The 17,079-nt window shown below is 45.4% G+C and overlaps 1 protein-coding gene across 2 annotated transcripts; it reads left to right on the forward strand.

Annotated features, from left to right (window-relative positions):
• The first annotated feature begins 12,546 nt into the window (after nucleotides 1-12,546).
• Nucleotides 12,547-16,427, forward strand: LOC100191796 (uncharacterized). Of its 2 annotated transcripts, NM_001137221.3 has the most exons (7): nucleotides 12,547-12,623; nucleotides 12,763-13,112; nucleotides 13,297-13,366; nucleotides 13,501-13,625; nucleotides 13,795-14,803; nucleotides 15,622-15,933; nucleotides 16,043-16,427. In NM_001137221.3, exons 2-7 carry the CDS (start codon nucleotides 12,848-12,850, stop codon nucleotides 16,116-16,118), a joined length of 1,857 nt encoding a protein of 618 aa, NP_001130693.2. In that variant the 5' UTR covers nucleotides 12,547-12,623; nucleotides 12,763-12,847; the 3' UTR covers nucleotides 16,119-16,427. The 2 variants fall into 2 exon arrangements, with proteins under 2 accessions (NP_001130693.2, NP_001386009.1); NM_001399080.1 differs by lacking the exon at nucleotides 12,547-12,623 and having other exon boundaries at nucleotides 12,673-13,112; nucleotides 16,043-16,362.
• Nucleotides 16,428-17,079: the final 652 nt, after the last annotated feature.

A 17,079-nucleotide genomic window follows, 5' to 3' on the forward strand; every position in this document is an offset into this window, starting at 1 on the left:
TATCAATCAAAGTTCCGAGAATCAAGAATGTTTAGCTCATTCCTAAGTTTGGTAAAGGTTTTCTCAACTAATGGCTTGGTAAAGATATCGGCTAATTGTTCTTTGATGCTAACATAAGCAATCTCGATATCCCCCTTTGTTGGTGATCCCTCAAAAAGTGATACCTAATGGCTATGTGCTTAGTGCGGTTGTGCTCAACGGGATTATCCGCCATGCGGATTTCACTCTCATTATCACATAGGAGAGGGACTTTGGTTAATTTGTAGCCATAGTCCCTAAGGGTTTGCCTCATCCAAAGCAATTGCGCGCAACAATGGCCTGCGGCAATGTACTCGGCTTTAGCGGTAGAAAGAGCTACTGAATTTTGTTTCTTTGAAGCCCAAGACACCAGGGATCTTCCCAAGAACTGACAAGTCCCTGATGTGCTCTTTCTATCAATTTTACACCCTGCCCAATCAGCATCTGAATAACCTATTAAATCAAAGGTGGATCCCTTGGGGTACCAAAGACCAAACTTAGGTGTATGAACTAAATATCTCAAGATTCTTTTTACGGCCCTAAGGTGAACTTCCTTAGGATCGGCTTGGAATCTTGCACACATGCATATGGAAAGCATAATATCTGGTCGAGATGCACATAAATAGAGTAGTGATCCTATCATCGACCGATATACCTTTTGATCTACGGATTTACCTCCCGTGTCGAGGTCGAGATGCCCATTGGTTCCCATGGGTGTCTTGATGGGCTTGGCATCCTTCATTCCAAACTTGGTGAGTATATCTTGAATGTACTTAGTTTGGCTGATGAAGGTACCATCTTGGAGTTACTTGACTTGAAATCCTAAGAAATACTTCAACTCCCCCATCATAGACATCTCGAATTTTTGAATCAATATCCTACTAAACTCTTCACAAGTAGATTTGTTAGTAGACCCAAATATGATATCATCAACGTAAATTTGGCATACAAACAAATCATTTTCAATAGTTTTAGTAAAGAGTGTAGGATCGGCTTTTCTGACTTTGAAGCCATTAGTAATAAGGAAATCTCTAAGGCATTCATACCATGCTCTTGGGGCTTGCTTGAGCCCATAAAGCGCCTTAGAGAGTTTATAGACATGGTTAGGGTACTCACTATCTTCAAAGCCGGGAGGTTGCTCAACATAGACCTCTTCCTTGATTGGTCCATTGAGGAAGACACTTTTCACGTCCATTTGATAGAGCTTAAAGCCATGGTAAGTAGCATAGGCAAGTAATATGCAAATTGACTCAAGCCTAGCTACGGGTGCATAGGTTTCACTGAAATCCAAACCTTCGACTTATGAATATCCCTTGGCCACAAGTCGGGCTTTGTTCCTTGTCACCACACCATGCTCATCTTGCTTGTTGCGGAATACCCACTTGGTTCCTACAACATTTTGGTTAGGACGTGGAACTAAATGCCATACCTCATTCCTCGTGAAGTTGTTGAGTTCCTCTTGCATTGCCAACACCCAATCCGAATCCCTTAATGCGTCTTCCACCCTGTATGGCTCAATAGAAGACACAAAAGAGTAATGCTCACAAAAATGTGTGACATGAGATCGAGTGGTTACCCCTTTATGAATATCGCCGAGGATGGAGTTCACGAGGTGATCTCGTTGTATCGCTTGGTGGACTCTTGGGTGAGGCAGTCTTGGACCCTGATCATCTTCCTTGTCTTGATCATTGGCATCTCCCCCTTGATCATTGCCCTCCTCTTGAGGTGGCTCATCTTCTTGGTCTTCATTCTCATCATCTTGAGCTTGATCCTCATTTTGGGTTGGTGGAGATGCTTACATGGAAGATGAAGGTTGATCTTGTGCTTGTGGAGGCTCCTCGGGTTCCTTAGGGCATATATCCCCAATGGACATGTTCCTTAGCGCGACGCACGAAGCCTCTTCATCATCTAGCTCATCAACATCAACTTGATATACTTGAGAGCCATTAGTCTCATCAAACACAATGTCACAAGAAACTTCAACTAGTCCAGTGGACTTGTTAAAGACTCTATATGCCCTTGTGTTTGAGTCATAACCAAGTAAAAAGCCTTCTACAGCCTTAGGAGCAAATTTAGATTTTCTACCTCTTTTAACAAGAATAAAACATTTGCTACCAAAGACTCTAAAATATGAAACATTGGGCTTTTTACCGGTTAGAAGTTCATATGATGTCTTTTTGAGGATTCGGTGAAGGTAGAGCCTGTTGATGGAGTACTAGGTGGTGTTAATCGCCTCCGCCCAAAACTGGTCCGATGTCTTGTACTCATCAAGCATGGTCCTCGCCATGTCAAGTAGAGTTCTATTCTTCCTCTCTACTACACCATTTTGTTGTGGTGTGTAGGGAGAAGAGAACTCATGCTTGATTCCCTCCTCCTCAAGAAAGCCTTCTATTTGAGAGTTCTTGAACTCCGTCCCATTGTCGATTCTAATCTTTTTGATCCTTAAGCTGAACTCATTTTGAGCCCGTCTCAAGAATCCCTTCAATGTCTCTTGGGTTTGAGATTTATCCTGCAAAAAGAACACCCAAGTGAAGCGAGAATAGTCATCCACAATAACGAGACAATACTTACTCCTGCCGATGCTCATGTAAGCTATCGGGCCAAATAAATCCATGTGGAGTAGCTCAAGCGGCATGCCGATCGTCATGATGTTCTTGTGTGGATGGTGAACACCAACTTGCTTTCCTGCTTGGCATGCGCTACGAACCCTGTCTTTCTCAAAATGAACATTGATTAGTCCCAAACTGTGTTCTCCCTTTAGAAGCTTGTGAAGATTCTTCATCCCAACATGGGCTAGTCGGCGATGCCAGAGCCAACCCATATTAGTCTTAGCAATTAAGCAAGTATCAAGTTCAGCTCTATTAAAATCAACTAAGTATAGTTGACCCTCTAATACTCCCTTAAATGCTACTGGATCGTCACTTCTTCTAAAGACAGTAACACCTATATCCGTAAAAAGACAGTTGTAACCCATTTTGCACAATTGAGAAACTGAAAGCAAGTTATAATATAAAGAATCTACAATAAAAACATTGCAAATAGAATGGTCAGGTGATATAGCAATTTTACCAAGTCCTTTGACCAAACCTTGATTTCCATCCCCGAATGTTATAGCTCTTTGGGGATTATCGTTTTTCTCGTAGGAGGAGAACATCTTTTTCTCCCCAGTCATGTGGTTTGTGCACCCGCTATCAATGATCCAACTTGAGCCCCCGGATGCATAAACCTGCAAAACAAGTTTAGGCCTTGTTCTTAGGTACCCAAACGGTCTTGGGTCCTTTGACATTAGAAACAAGCACCTTGGGTACCCAAACACAAGTCTTGGAGCCCTTGTGTTTGCCCCCAACATATTTGGCAACTATTTTGCCTGAATTGTTAGTGATCACATAAGAAGCATCAAAAGTTTTCAATGAAACATTAGGTTCATTTGATGCAATATGAGATTTCTTTTTAGGCAATTTAACATGGGTTGATTTCCTAGAGCTAGAAGCCTCATTTCTATACATAAAAGCATGATGTAAAACATTATGAGGTTTCCTAGCATGAATTCTCCTAATTTTGTGCTCGGGATAACCAGTAGTATATAAAATATAGCCCTCGTTATCCTGAACCATGGGAGCTTTGCCCTTAACAAAGTTAGACAATTTCTTGGGGCATTAAGTTTAACATTGCCTCCCTGTTGGAAGCCAATGCCATCCTTAATGTCAGGGCGTCTCTCACTATAGAGCATGCTTCTAGCAAATTTAAATTTTTCATTTTCTATCTCATGCTCATTAATTTTGGCACTAAGTTGAGCTATGTGATCATTTTGTTGTTTAATTAAAGCTAGTTGATCATGAATAGCATCAACATTAATATCTCTACATCTAGTGCAAATGGAAACATGATCAACAGTAGATGTAGAGGGTTTGCATGCATTTAATTCATCAATCTTAGCATGTAACATGACATTATCATTTCTAAGATTGGAAATAGAAACATTGCAAACATTTAAATCTTTAGCCTTAGACATTAATTTATCATTCTCAATCTTAAGGCTAGAAAGTGATTCATTCAACTTGTCAATCTTAGTAATTAAACTAGCATTATCATCTCTAAGACTAACAATTGAATCATCACAACTTTTTAGCTTCTCAACCTTAGAAATTAATTTAGCATTTTCAATTCTAAGGTTGGAGATAGTGTCATGGCAAATGTTAAGCTCACTAGTTAATTTTTCACATTTTTTCTACTTCCTGAGCATAAGCATTTTTTACCTTAACATGCTTTTTATTTTCCTTAATAAGGAAGTCCTCTTGGCTATCCAAGAGTTCATCCTTCTCATGAATAGCACCTATCAATTCATTTAATTTTTCTTTTTGTTGCATGTTTAGGTTGGCAAAAAGAGCAAGCAAACTATCTTCATCATCACTAGAGTTATCCTCATCACTAGATGTTGCATATTTAGTGGAGGCTCTAGATTTTACCTTCTTCTTTTTGCCGTCTTTTGCCATGAGGCACTTGTGGCCGATGTTTGGGAAGAGGAGACCCTTGTTGACGGCGATGTTTGTGGCGTCCTCGTCGGAGGAGGAGTCGGTGGAGCTCTCATCGGAGTCCCACTCTCAGCATACATGGGCATCGCCGCCCTTCTTCTTGTAGTATCTCTTCTTTTCCCTCCTCTTTCCCTTCTTGTCGTCGTCCCTGTCACTATCACTAGATAATGGACATTTAGCAATAAAATGACCGGGCTTACCACACTTGTAGCAAACTTTCTTGGAGCGGGGCTTGTAATCCTTCCCCCTCCTTTGCTTGAGGATTTGGCGGAAACTCTTGATGATGAGCGCCATTTCCTCGTTGTCGAGCTTGGAGGCGTCGATAGAGAGCCTACTTGACGTAGACTCTTCTTTCTTCTCCTACGTCGCTTTGAATGCGATGGGTTGCACCTCGGGTGTGGAGGTGGCGCCTCGCTCGATGATTTGTTTGGAGCCTTTGATCATCAATTCAAAGCTCACAAACTTTCCTTTAACCTCCTCAGGAGACATTAGCTTGTATCTAGGATCACCACGAATTAATTGAACTTGTGTAGGATTAAGAAAAACGAGTGATCTTAGAATAACCTTGACCATTTCATGGTCATCCCATTTTGTGCTCCCGAGGTTGCGCACTTGGTTCACCAAGGTCTTGAGCCGGTTGTACATGGCTTATGGCTCCTCTCCTTGGTTGAGCATAAATCGACCGAGCTCCCCCTCGATCGTTTCCCGCTTGGTGATCTTGGTCACCTCATCTCCTTCATGCGCGGTCTTGAGCACGTCCCAAATCTCTTTGGCACTCTTCAACCCTTGCACCTTATTATACTCCTCTCGACTTAGAGAGGCGAGGAGTATAGTAGTGGCTTGGGAGTTGAAGTGCCGGATTTGGTCGACCTCCTCCGAATCGTAATCCTTCTCCCCTTCCTTTGATACCTGTGCTCCATACTCAACAATATCCCATATGCTTTTGTGGAGTGAGGTTAGGTGATGCCTCATTTTATCACTCCACATAGAATAATCTTCACCGTAAAAAACTGGTGGTTTGCCTAATGGGACGGAAAGTAATGGAGTACGTTTGGAAATGCGAGGATAGCGGAGGGGCATCTTACTATACTTCTTGCACTCATGGCGCTTAGAAGTGGCGGACGAAGAGTCGGTCTCGTAGTAGACCACTTTCTTCATCTTCTTCTTCTTGTCACCTCTCTGTTGTGTCTTGATGGAGGAAGAGGATTCCTCCTTGTGCTTGTGGTTGGACTCCCTTGAGTGGGTTCTCCCCGAGCTTGTGGACTTGTCGCCGCCGGTCCCAATCTCCCTCTTGGCGTATGCTCCCAACATCACTTCGAGTGGTTAGACTCTAATGAAGTACCGGGCTCTGATACCAATTGAAAGTCGCCTAGAGGGGGGTGAATAGGCAAATCTGAAATTTATAACTTAAAAGACAATCTACAAGCTGGGGTTAGCGTTAGAAATAAAGTCGAGTCCGAAAGAGAGGGCGAAAACAAATCACAAGCAAATAAAAGCGAATGACACGGTGATTTGTTTTACCGAGGTTCGGTTCTTGCAAACCTACTCCCCGTTGAGGTGGTCACAAAGACTGGGTCTCTTTCAACCCTTTCCCTCTCTCAAACGATCACCTAGACCGAGTGAGCTTTTCTCCTCAATCAATTGGGTACTTAGACCCCACAAGGACCACCACAACTTGGTGTCTCTTGCTTTGATTACAAAGGTGTTGAGAACAAGAATGGGGAAAAACAAAAGCGATCCAAGCGACAAGAACTCAAATGAACACAAATATCTCTCTCTCACTAGTCACTAAATGTTTGGAGTGATCTTGGACTTAGGAGAGGATTTGATCTCTTGTTTGTGTCTTGGAGTGAAGTCTAGAGCTCTTGTATTGAATGCAATGGCTGAAAACTTGGATTCTTTGAAGTGGTGGTGTTGGGGGTATTTATAGCCCCAACCACCAAACCAATCGTTGGGGTTGGGCTGCTGTCGATGGGCGCACCGGACAGTCCGGTGCGCCAGCCACGTCACCTAATCGTTAGGGTTCGACCGTTGGAGCTCTGACAGCCTGGGGCACCGAACAGTCCGGTGCGCCTTCTGGCGCCTGCTCTGACTCTGCGCGAACTGTCCGCGCACTGTAGCGCTTTTCAGGTTTGCGTTGGAGTCGACTGTTGTGTTGTAGCCGTTGCTCCGCTGGTACACCGGACAGTCCGGTGAATTATAGCGAAGTGGCTTTTCCAGAAACCCGAAGGTGGCGAGTTCGAGTTGATCCACCCTGGCGCACCGAACACTATCCGGTGGCACACCGGACAGTCCGGTGCGCCAGACCAGGGCAGCCTTCGGTTTCTTTTGCTCCTTTCTTTTTGAACCCTAACTTGGACCTTTTTATTGGTTTGTGTTGAACCTTTGGCACCTGTAGAACTTATAATCTAGAGCAAACTAGTTAGTCCAATTATTTGTGTTGGGCAATTCAACCACCAAAATTATTTAGAAAAAGGTTTGACCCTATTTCCCTTTCAATAATGTCAACATAATAACTCCTATCTATTTTGCAGTACCATTTCTTTGTTGTTTTGAGACAAATTCTTCAGGGCAGACCAGAAGTATCAGAAGTACACACTGTTGAGAAGGCTAAGGTTCCCTTGATGCGATTTAGATTCACTGGGATTGCAGTTGATTTGACATATGCCCAACTCCCTGTTATTGATGCATTAAAGGCAAGCAGATTACATTGATACCATAACTTGTTCCTTTTTCCTGAAATGCTTCTTATACTATCATCTTATGTTATCTGTGTTTTCTGCTTCTCATGTGATGTGATATTTAACATATAAATATTATTATCTTCTAAAGAACATGGAATGTGTTTGACAAATGTTCTGTTTATGCTACCACTTTCGGTGCTTGATGTTTGAAGCTTTCTTCTATTATATGCTGTCTTTTTCATCAATCAGTCACTTCAATTTAGACGGTTGTGAATCCTTATCTTATTGGGAGTGATTTCGTGTATAATTTTACATACGCCATATAATATGAGTTCATTAAGATACTACTGGCCAAAATCATTATGTGCAAATATTATACGATATATGGTATTTTCAGAAACGTCTACTCCATAGAAAGTTCAGATTGCTAGATGTAAGTATCTTGCATGTAAGTATCTTGCATCCTGCTCCTCTTCAGATAGTGGCATAAGCTAGACGTTGCTTTCAGGAATGGGTCCATACAATGAGTTATCTCTGATATCAAGCTCCTCAATATTTGCCAGATTTCTATGAACCAGAGAACAACAGACATCTGTATATCATTCCTCAAGCCCCAAGCAAGAAATGCATGCAGTATATGATTTTTTATTGCTATATGGAATAAATTGTCAGTTAAACTCGGGCACCAAATATTCTCCATGGAAATTTCAGTTAAGTTCAGTTGTCATCATCTAAAAACTAGGATGTGTACTAATTGCTAAACTAAATTTAAGATTTATTGTTTTTAATGCGCAAAGATGTAAATACCCTGGTGCTCGTATGTGGAAAAGAAGCGGTTGTTAACTGAATTATAAAAAGTTTCGTGTTATGGTCAGTTCCATGCAAGTTCTTTATTGTCAAATGTTTTTAGTTATGAAATCAGGTACTCCCTCTGTCCTAGAGTAGTTAATGTTATATGATTAAATTTTGTCTCTAAATAGTTGTCATTCTCACTTTTCCTGTGCATATTTCTCTTCTAACAATGCATCTTTTTTAGCAACACATTTCTATCTCTATTTCTCTCTTTCTTGTTTTTTTCTACACCACACATTTTTACTTCTAAATTCCCACGTTTGAAATCTAAAACCTAAACTAATTTAGGATGGGTAGATTTGGGATAGAGTGATCACTTCTTTTTTATTTTTTCCTTGTCAACAAAGGGCCAATACATATTCTCTTTTCTGATGAATTGGAGTTCCCACTGATCTATAACTGTGTTAAGCAATACAATGAAAATATGCATATTTATTCTATGGGAAAGCATATGATAAATAAACTTTAGTTTTAATTCAGAAAACCATCATTAGACAAATAAAACAGTTCTTTTCTATATGTATTATTACCTTGTTCATTTGTACTCAACAAAGTGGCCTTGTTTTGTTTGTTAGCTTAGAGGAAAATGGAGGGAGAAATGTCATGCTTGACAGGAAGCATGTTTCTCTCCCAAGGTAACATAATCTCCTTTTTTTCTTTCAATGGTCTACGTTGACATCCATTGGTTGATGAGATTTATTAACCCGGGTAATGTATTATTAGTTACCCAATATAATTCGTCAATTGATATAGGACGATGAACTGATAGTGATTTTTGAAAGATTTATCCCAAGAAACACTAAACTCTATTAGGCGATGCGGTTGGCCTGTGGTGTGACAGAAAAATCGCTCACACTTGACTGTTGATCTTGATTTGCTGCTTGCAGGACGACAACCATTCACTCCACTCCAATTCCTACGAAGGAAGGTCCAAAACTAGCCTCCCAGAATGCATGAAGGATTCCCGTAGGTAACTGTTTGCATTTTCTTACTTATAACTACCCATCAGTCTGTTTTCAGTCACAACTAACAGACCAGGAAGAGTGGTAGGCCTGAACCCAATTTTTCTGATATGCTCCATCTCTACCAATCTTGCAGCCATGCCACTAAGAGTGACAGGCCCGGTATTACCATTCAAGGGTGCAAGGGTCGCTAACCAACACGTCGCGCGATGGGTTGCACTAACCTAGATGGTCCTCCAACAATTCCTCCAGCAACCAACACTTCGTTAGCCTACTGCTGTCACCTAAAATCGGATGGCTCTGACAGACAAAAGCATCAGCTAGAGCGTGAGAAAGACCATACCACTCAGGAACCAAGCTCTTCCTCCACCAACGCGTGAAACCTTTTCTCATAACAATATAACACACATTTTCGTATAATACACATTTGTACATAAATTATCGTGATATTATATGTTTCTGTTGCAATGCACATAAGTTATCGTGGTATTATATGTTTCCATTGTAATGTACAAAACATTTTCTCATAACAGTATAACATACATTTCAGCATAATACATATTTATACATAAATTACTGTTGCAACGCACGGGTATATATATATATATATATATATATATATATATATATATATATATATATATATATATATATATATATATATATATATATATATATATATATATATAAGGATTCCTTGATCCTCCCAAGCCGCAAGGTCGATTCAACTATTTAAGTTGGATTACTTCTCCCTTAAATTGGAAGACAAGATAGGAGTAAATATCCTTCATAAATAAGCCTTTAAGATTAGTTCTATTCTTCTAGGGATTAATGTAAAACTAGATAGGTTAGGTTACACCCAATAACTTTAGCAGGCCGCACATGAACGCGGGCTTGCTCCACAACGCCGGCCGGGTCGAGGCTGTAGGCAAGGCTACCACCCTCTCAGCCATCGCGACCCACATATGAACTTGTTGTCGATCGTCTGTCGGGGTCATATGGGCCGGGCCGTCGACGCTCGCGTTTCCTGTGCTGCTACTAGTAAATACTGTACTCTCCGTGCTGTTGCTGCTACTAGCATCTTCCGCGACAGCTAGTCGACATCCGCTAGCTCCATGTGCAACGTAACTTGAGCGGCTAGGTGTAGTATGCGATTCCCTTCGTCGGGAAGGAAAGAAAGGAAGTGAGCACCGCGGTGCCCATGGTGTGCAGTCTGCTGCTGCCGGGTCTGGTGCTAATGCAGACACGACAGGACAGGTAGTTCTTCCCGTACGTCCCAGTCCTCCATGTGATGATTGCTAGATGGTAGGAGAACGTAGTAGTAGTATGTGGTTCCATTCCATCCACTGAGCCGACTCAAGGATTCTCGAAACAAGAGCAGCCACACCTCCGATCCGACCTATATAGAAACAAAACAAGACAGACGAGCATATCACCTGCCTGCTGAACCCAACAGTACGATACCATAGCACGTGAAACAAGTATCCGATCCCTTGCTTGATTCCCTTCTTCGCTCGCACGCACACCATAATACCATATCATGCATATGCATGGGAATACCCATAATAACGCAATGTTATGAGCACATGTCAGCTTAACCATGCGCAACTATAGTTGACTTGTGCTATAACATCGCGCTATTATGTTGGGTGGGTGGGTACTCCCATATGCATGATACGGTAATTAACAAAGCCATGCATGCTTAACCAATGCAAACCATGTTGTGTTGAGAGTTGAGACCAATGGTCTTCAGTCTGTCCCAAATATATGCAGACACCGGTATGGGAAAAAAAGAAAAGAAAAGAAGCAAGACGACAGACTGGCATCACAGCAAGCGTAATGATCAATCAAGTTGTTGTTGTTTTGGCGTGATTAAACTAGGTGACAGGATACGCCCCTGCCTGCTGAACCGCCCAGCAGTAAGAGAGACTGGACTACTGGAGCATGTGAGCAAGTATCCAATCCTTTGATTCCTTCTTTGCTTGCATATGTATGTACACGTTCTGTCTGCGGTTGGCGCATAGTCTCACCGAGAGTGTGAGACGGTGTCCAGCAGATGGGCGTGACTGGTTGGCCGTGCCCAGGCTCACTACCCACCACCACATGTATTGACCAGAGACGCGAGCATGCATTTGGTTGTCTCGAAACCGGCCTGCACCAACGCATACAAGCCCAGGCAATTTTTATCAACTCCGCGGGGAAGGGGCCTTCTCAGGCCGGCGGGGGCTTCTTGTCAAAACACATTGCATTTCCATCCAAACCAAACCAAACCAAAAGAAAGAAAGAAACAAAAAAAAAGAGAGAGAGAGAATAATTCCGGCCTCCTACACAGCCAGATATATACACGCACAAAATCCGAGACAACGATGATTATACTGATCTCCTTTGGCGACTCTCGCAGGACGCCGGCCGTCTTTTAGTTTTCGTTTCCTTTCTTCTCTACAAGAAAATATCTTTGGAGTCTGCAGCACATGTGTGTGCAGGAGGAAATTAGGTGCGAGGGAGCTTTCGTCGTACGCGCCTCTCTCTCTCTCTCTCTTTACATCTCTACACTACTAGTACTCCGTATCGACCAATCATTTCTTGCTATTCCGGCCTGTTTAATTTGTCTCATTAGTCATTAGTGCATCTCTCTCTCTCTCTCTCAATAATAATATATAATATAGGAGTACTGCTCGCTCTTAACTGGCTTCCGAGCTCGAGGAATAATGGAGCAAAGGCTCCGAGTCGTTGCGACACTACTGTCTGGAGTTTTAGTACTAGTGTAAATGGAACGGCGGCATGTGAGAAGGGCAAGGGCCTAATTTTGGTGGACGAGGAAATAAAAAAAGGATCCATGAATTCAAAAGGCCAAGGGGTGATTGCGACGCTAATCGTTATTGTTGTCATTTACATTTACGTTATTATTTCGTCGCCCAGAGAACATCTTAAACAGTATAACTGCCGGTAACAGTGACAGCAGCAGTAGAATAAGGCAGCTCAGCCTCGAATCCACTCCCATCGCTTTATGTGCTGCTGAGCTTGGTATTTTGGCGGCGTGGCGTCGTTGAGATCCAGGGTCCCCTTCATCCGGGAGCTCAACGAGGCAACCCAAACCAAAGCATGCATTAATTACTGAATTAGCATCCCAAAAAGCCATCCAACCAAAAGCAAAGCAAAGCAAAGCAAAATAGCAAAGCAGCGCCAAGGCAAGGCACCACGACGGTGGACTTGACAGTCGGCTTCGCTTCTCACTTGTCCCGCCTTTCCGCCGTCGTCTGTGGTCTGTCCTTGAAATGGGTGAGGGGGGGACATGACACGACGACGAAGATGGTGGGGGAGGAGGGTCGAGTCGAGCCCCCCCATATACTATACCATACGGACACGGACCCCTCGCCGTGAACAGTGGCGGCCTGGCCGGCTCACGTTTACGACCCCGTCGCGTCGTGCACCCACCAACACGCCACCGCTCCTCCTCCTCCTGCTACATTTACATTATTGGGGGCCTCTTCTCCATCCGCCACCTCTCGGCGCATCATCAGCTGTGCCTGTGAGCTCTCTCATTCACCGGCACCGCTGCTCTTGCTCTTGTGTTCGTAAGTAACTTCGCATTGCCTTGCCCCGCCCCCTTGTCCTGCTCCCTCCGGAGCTCCCCGCCTGCTCCATTTAATTACTGACTGACTCATACCCTTCCCCGCATTCGCCTTCTTGTTTCTTCCATCCCACCCGTACCAGCCGCCGGTCCCCAATGCCCAGGCAGGCAGCCCAGCACGGTGTGGTGGTCTGATCCGCGGCGGCGCGCCCGTCGCTCCCTCCGCGAATGGCTCCTCCAGCAGGGACAGGGGCAGGGACGGAGGGGAGGCCGGCGCGGCGGCGCGGCACCGGCACCAGCCCCGGACGCACCAAGGTGTGGGTCGAGCCGCCGGGCAAGAGCCACGGCCACCACCACCACCAGGCTCCGCCGCCCCCGTCCCCGCCCAAGAGGGTGGCCGTGGTCTACTACCTCTGCCGCAACCGCCACCTCGAGCACCCGCACTTCATCGAGGTGCCGCTCGCCGTACCGGAGGAAGGCCTCTACCTTCGAGGTCAGTCACTCAAGCCATCCCTACCTCCCTCAATTAAAGGCGCCGCCTCCCGGTTCCGGTGTGGCCGTTGGGGGTCCAACAAGTTCGCCATAAACTCGCTCGCCGTGCGTTCGTACGGACAACAACTATCTAGCTAGCTAGCTGACAGATGCGGTTCGTGTTGACGGTGGCGTTGCCGCTGCAGATGTGATGAACCGCCTCAACGTGCTGCGGGGGAAGGGCATGGCCTCCATGTATTCTTGGTCCTGCAAGAGGTATGTATTGTATACTCCGATCCTGCTGCACCGCACTCCACAATCGAATTCCAAAGTCCAGACCTTTATTGGTCTCATGCTCATCTCATCTCGGCCTCCGGCCTGCTGTGTCGGATCGGGGAACGGAACGTCAGGAGCTACAAGAACGGCTTCGTGTGGCACGACCTGTCCGACGACGACCTGGTGCTCCCCGCGCAGGGCAGCGAGTACATCCTCAAGGGCTCCGAGCTCCTCGACCGCTCGCCGCCGCCGCCGCCAGGTGTCGTATCTATCTCCACGACGAGCGACTGATTCATTCATTCGTTCATTCATTCTGTACGACCTGCTGTTCCTTTTAGACCAAAGCCATTCTGCTGTATGGCTATATGGCCTGTGAACGCTTTCACCAGATCTTGGTCCAATTCGCGCTCGTGCTTTCCTTGTTTCAGATCGGCAGCATGATGGCGGCGCTAGCAACCCGAATGTGGAGGAGAACCTCAAGCACCGCAAGGAAGAAGAGTCCCCGCAGTCTCGGGGCTCGCAGGAAGGGTGCTCGTCGTCGTCGTCTCCTTCCGCCTCCGCCGCTGGCAAGGAGATCTCGCCTCCGCCCGCCACTCCGCGGCCACAGCAGCAGGCGCAGTCGGCAGCCCTGCCGCCGCCGCCGTCGCCGTCGCCGGCTTCCACCAGCCGCGAGGACGACCCGTGCCGGACCGCGCACTCAGGCTCGTCCGGCAACCAGTCCCCCGAACCCGCTGCGAGAAACGCTCCACCGTCAGAGGCTAGCTCCCCAGGACCGTCGGAGTACAGAGTCTGCAGACCCGTCGGGGCTCAGGACGCGGCCACACAGACAGACGACAGCGAGAGGGACGCTGCTGAAAACCATAGTACTCGCGTGGCCGGAGCGTCCACCATGGACACGACGTCGGATGCCGAGATCCAGGAATGCCACCGGAGGAGCTCGCCGCTGTCACCCAAGGTACCCGAGACCGTTCGTGAGTCACCGCCGGCCGTGTGCTCCTCCGATGCTGCTTCGCCTGGTGGCAGAGTCGAGACGTTGGAGTCCCTGATAAGAGCAGAGGCCAGCAGGAGGAGTAGCTTCAGGACATTGGAGGAGGGACACATGCTTGGCCCGGTGGGTGTCAAACTGAAGCCGGCCAACTTGCTGATGCAGCTTATCACGTGTGGGTTCGTGTCTGTGAAAGAACACCGAGGCTTCGGGTTCATCCCGACGTACAGGCCTCGGTTTACGCAGGTCGAGTTCCCTTCTCCGGTGTTCTCCACTCCCGTGGCGTTGCGGCACCTTGACAGAATCCCTTGCAATACAAAAGCAACTGGGTCGACGAGAGCTCCGGAGCCGGAATGTTTCAGCGGGAGCTTGGTTGTTGAGACGAAGCAGCAGGACGAGCCCGGGAGAGGGATCGCCTCACTCAAACGCTCGTCATCTTACGACGAGGATAGGTACAGTATACAATGCTACCATAGATTGTTATGAGCTTCTAACCTTAGACTGTGGTGCCAGTAAAGAACGATACCTGATTTTATCTTGATACTGTAGCCTTGGGGGGGGGGGGGGGGGGTCTCTCACTGTTAATTTGATTAATCCCTGGTGAGGAGGGTGGCTAGATTGCTTACCATGTATGCTTGGTTGGTTTCAACTGGTTTGGGGAAAATAAGCTTGTTCACCCCTAGCTAGTGTAGCCTATCACACGCCTAATTAACTTCTGATCAGTAGTTACTGTATTTTTTTTTTTTTTGCTATTTCATATCTCAAGTCATATTTGTTAGCCACACTTACTGTTGGGTGCTAACTTGTTGCATTAATGCTGGGTGCTAAAATCTCAAAGTCAATGTCTTCATTCTATGTTATGATAGTACCCTACACTAGAGATATATAAGGGACTCCAACAATAAGATGCTTGAAGAAAAAACAGTGTAATTACTTTGCGCTTGCTTTAGGTGTCAAACTGAACCTGGTATCTACAATGTGCCACTAAGCTCTGTCCAAGCTAGAAGTTTGCAGGCTATCGCTTTACTCTTCAGGCCTAGTTTGGGTACTTAGTATTGAGCCCAATCCATATGTATTGAGGTGGATTGAGCTGTAACTTAAAACTAATTTACACCTCAATCCACCTCAAAACACGTGGATTGGGATCAATACTAGAGTAACCAAACAAAGTCTTAGTATTTTTTTTTGTCTTTAATGTTGCACAAGCAATCCGATGTTCAAATACTGATTTCTTGACCCAGTGCCTCCTTTTGTTTTGAACATTTTTCAGAGTGTACAGAGCAGCACATCCCAAAAGCAACACGGAAAGCTCCTGTGAGGCAGGTAGTTTCAGGTGCCTCCCACAGACCATCAGGATCATATCGTGTAAGCAGTCGAGGAGTGGAACAGTACTCTCCCCCCCTGCCTCTGACGTGAGAAACGGCTCTATCCAACAAGAACACAGTACCATGTCCTCACCGCTGGGCTCATCGAAGAGCGCGAGCAACAGGATGGCCGATCCGTCGCCGCCGGGCAAACTGTCTTGTGCGAGAGCCGAGTCGTTGTTCCGCGAGGAGAAGGACATGATCAAGATCGAAGAAAGTTGAGTTGCCTCTCACTGTCTCTCTCATATGCATCCATCATCTCCGTCTGCTGGTGTTTGTCTCTAGATACTGACAAAAAAAACACCGCTCTTAAAAAAAAAACTGCAGGCTTCCTTCTGGAGCTCGGGTCATAATCCAGTCCGCGCCGTTGTGTGAAGAAGAAAGCGACGACAGCAGCGAATGAATCACATTGTAAGGGTCCGTGTTACATATGTTTTTGTTTTCTTTTGTTCTTTTTTTTTCATTTCGTTTTGCTGAGGATGATGGCATCTGCGTGCGTAGCTTTTGGAGTAGAGGGTTCAAAGGTATTGATTGATTCTGTAAACCGTGTGAATGTGATAGTCCGGGCGTTTTCTCACACCTCGAAGAAGAGAATAGTTTGCCTTTGCTTATTTTTTTTTTTATAAAAAAGGGGCCCGCTTTTGTGTATCTTAGGCATACAGTTTTACTTGCTTTGTTTTTCTTCAAGTAAATAAGCATGGATTGTTTTTCTTCTTCTTCTTCCCAAATATCAAGCAAATAGAAAACAAAAACAAGTCGTCCTTTCCGGACTACAAACCCTAAACCATAACGAAAACAAGCTGAAAACTGTTGCTATGCTAAGCAGCACCGTACCAATATCTCTGGACCGGTCCTTGTTGTGAAGGTTGTAACATGGTAGCATCATGGCCAGATAGATATCTAAATCCTTTTCACGAGAGCTTGGTACGTGAAACCTTGATAGTACTGTACTAGTACGTACAGTGTTACATTATTCCTGGACCACTTGAAGGGGTGCCTTGCGATTGGGCAGCGCGTACACGTCCGGATCTGAGTGAGAAGTGGGTGGGGGAAGATGCCGTTGCTTCTGTTCTTATGTGGGACACACACACACTTGGCCTGCTGCCATTGTTGACCTTGCTGCAGTGAATCCCTAAAGGCAAATCGTAATGCTGCTACTGAACTGGTCGTTTTTACTTGTCGTGATGCTGCATGGTGGTCGTTTTCAGATGGCCTGTTGTTAGACTAGCCTCAACAAGGACAACCCTGTACCCTACATTTATTAGAGGATGGGGTCATACTCTACTCACTCCAGCAGCGTCCTTTAAATGGTTCTGTAAATTTAGAGGACGCTGCTGGATCCTCTATATATAGAGTTTCTTTAA

This window comes from Zea mays, chromosome 1 (assembly GCF_902167145.1).
Source record: "Zea mays cultivar B73 chromosome 1, Zm-B73-REFERENCE-NAM-5.0, whole genome shotgun sequence".
NCBI lineage: Eukaryota > Viridiplantae > Streptophyta > Magnoliopsida > Poales > Poaceae > Zea > Zea mays.

What these genes read in the sequence shown, in the direction of transcription:
- LOC100191796 (NM_001137221.3), top strand. Translation starts at nt 12,848, where the DNA reads ATGGCTCCTCCAGCAGGGACAGGGGCAGGGACGGAGGGGAGGCCGGCG. An exon ending in TATTCTTGGTCCTGCAAGAG is followed by an intron (nt 13,367 to 13,500) that starts GTATGTATTGTA and finishes ACGGAACGTCAG; the next exon opens with GAGCTACAAGAACGGCTTCG. An exon ending in CTCGCCGCCGCCGCCGCCAG is followed by an intron (nt 13,626 to 13,794) that starts GTGTCGTATCTA and finishes TCCTTGTTTCAG; the next exon opens with ATCGGCAGCATGATGGCGGC.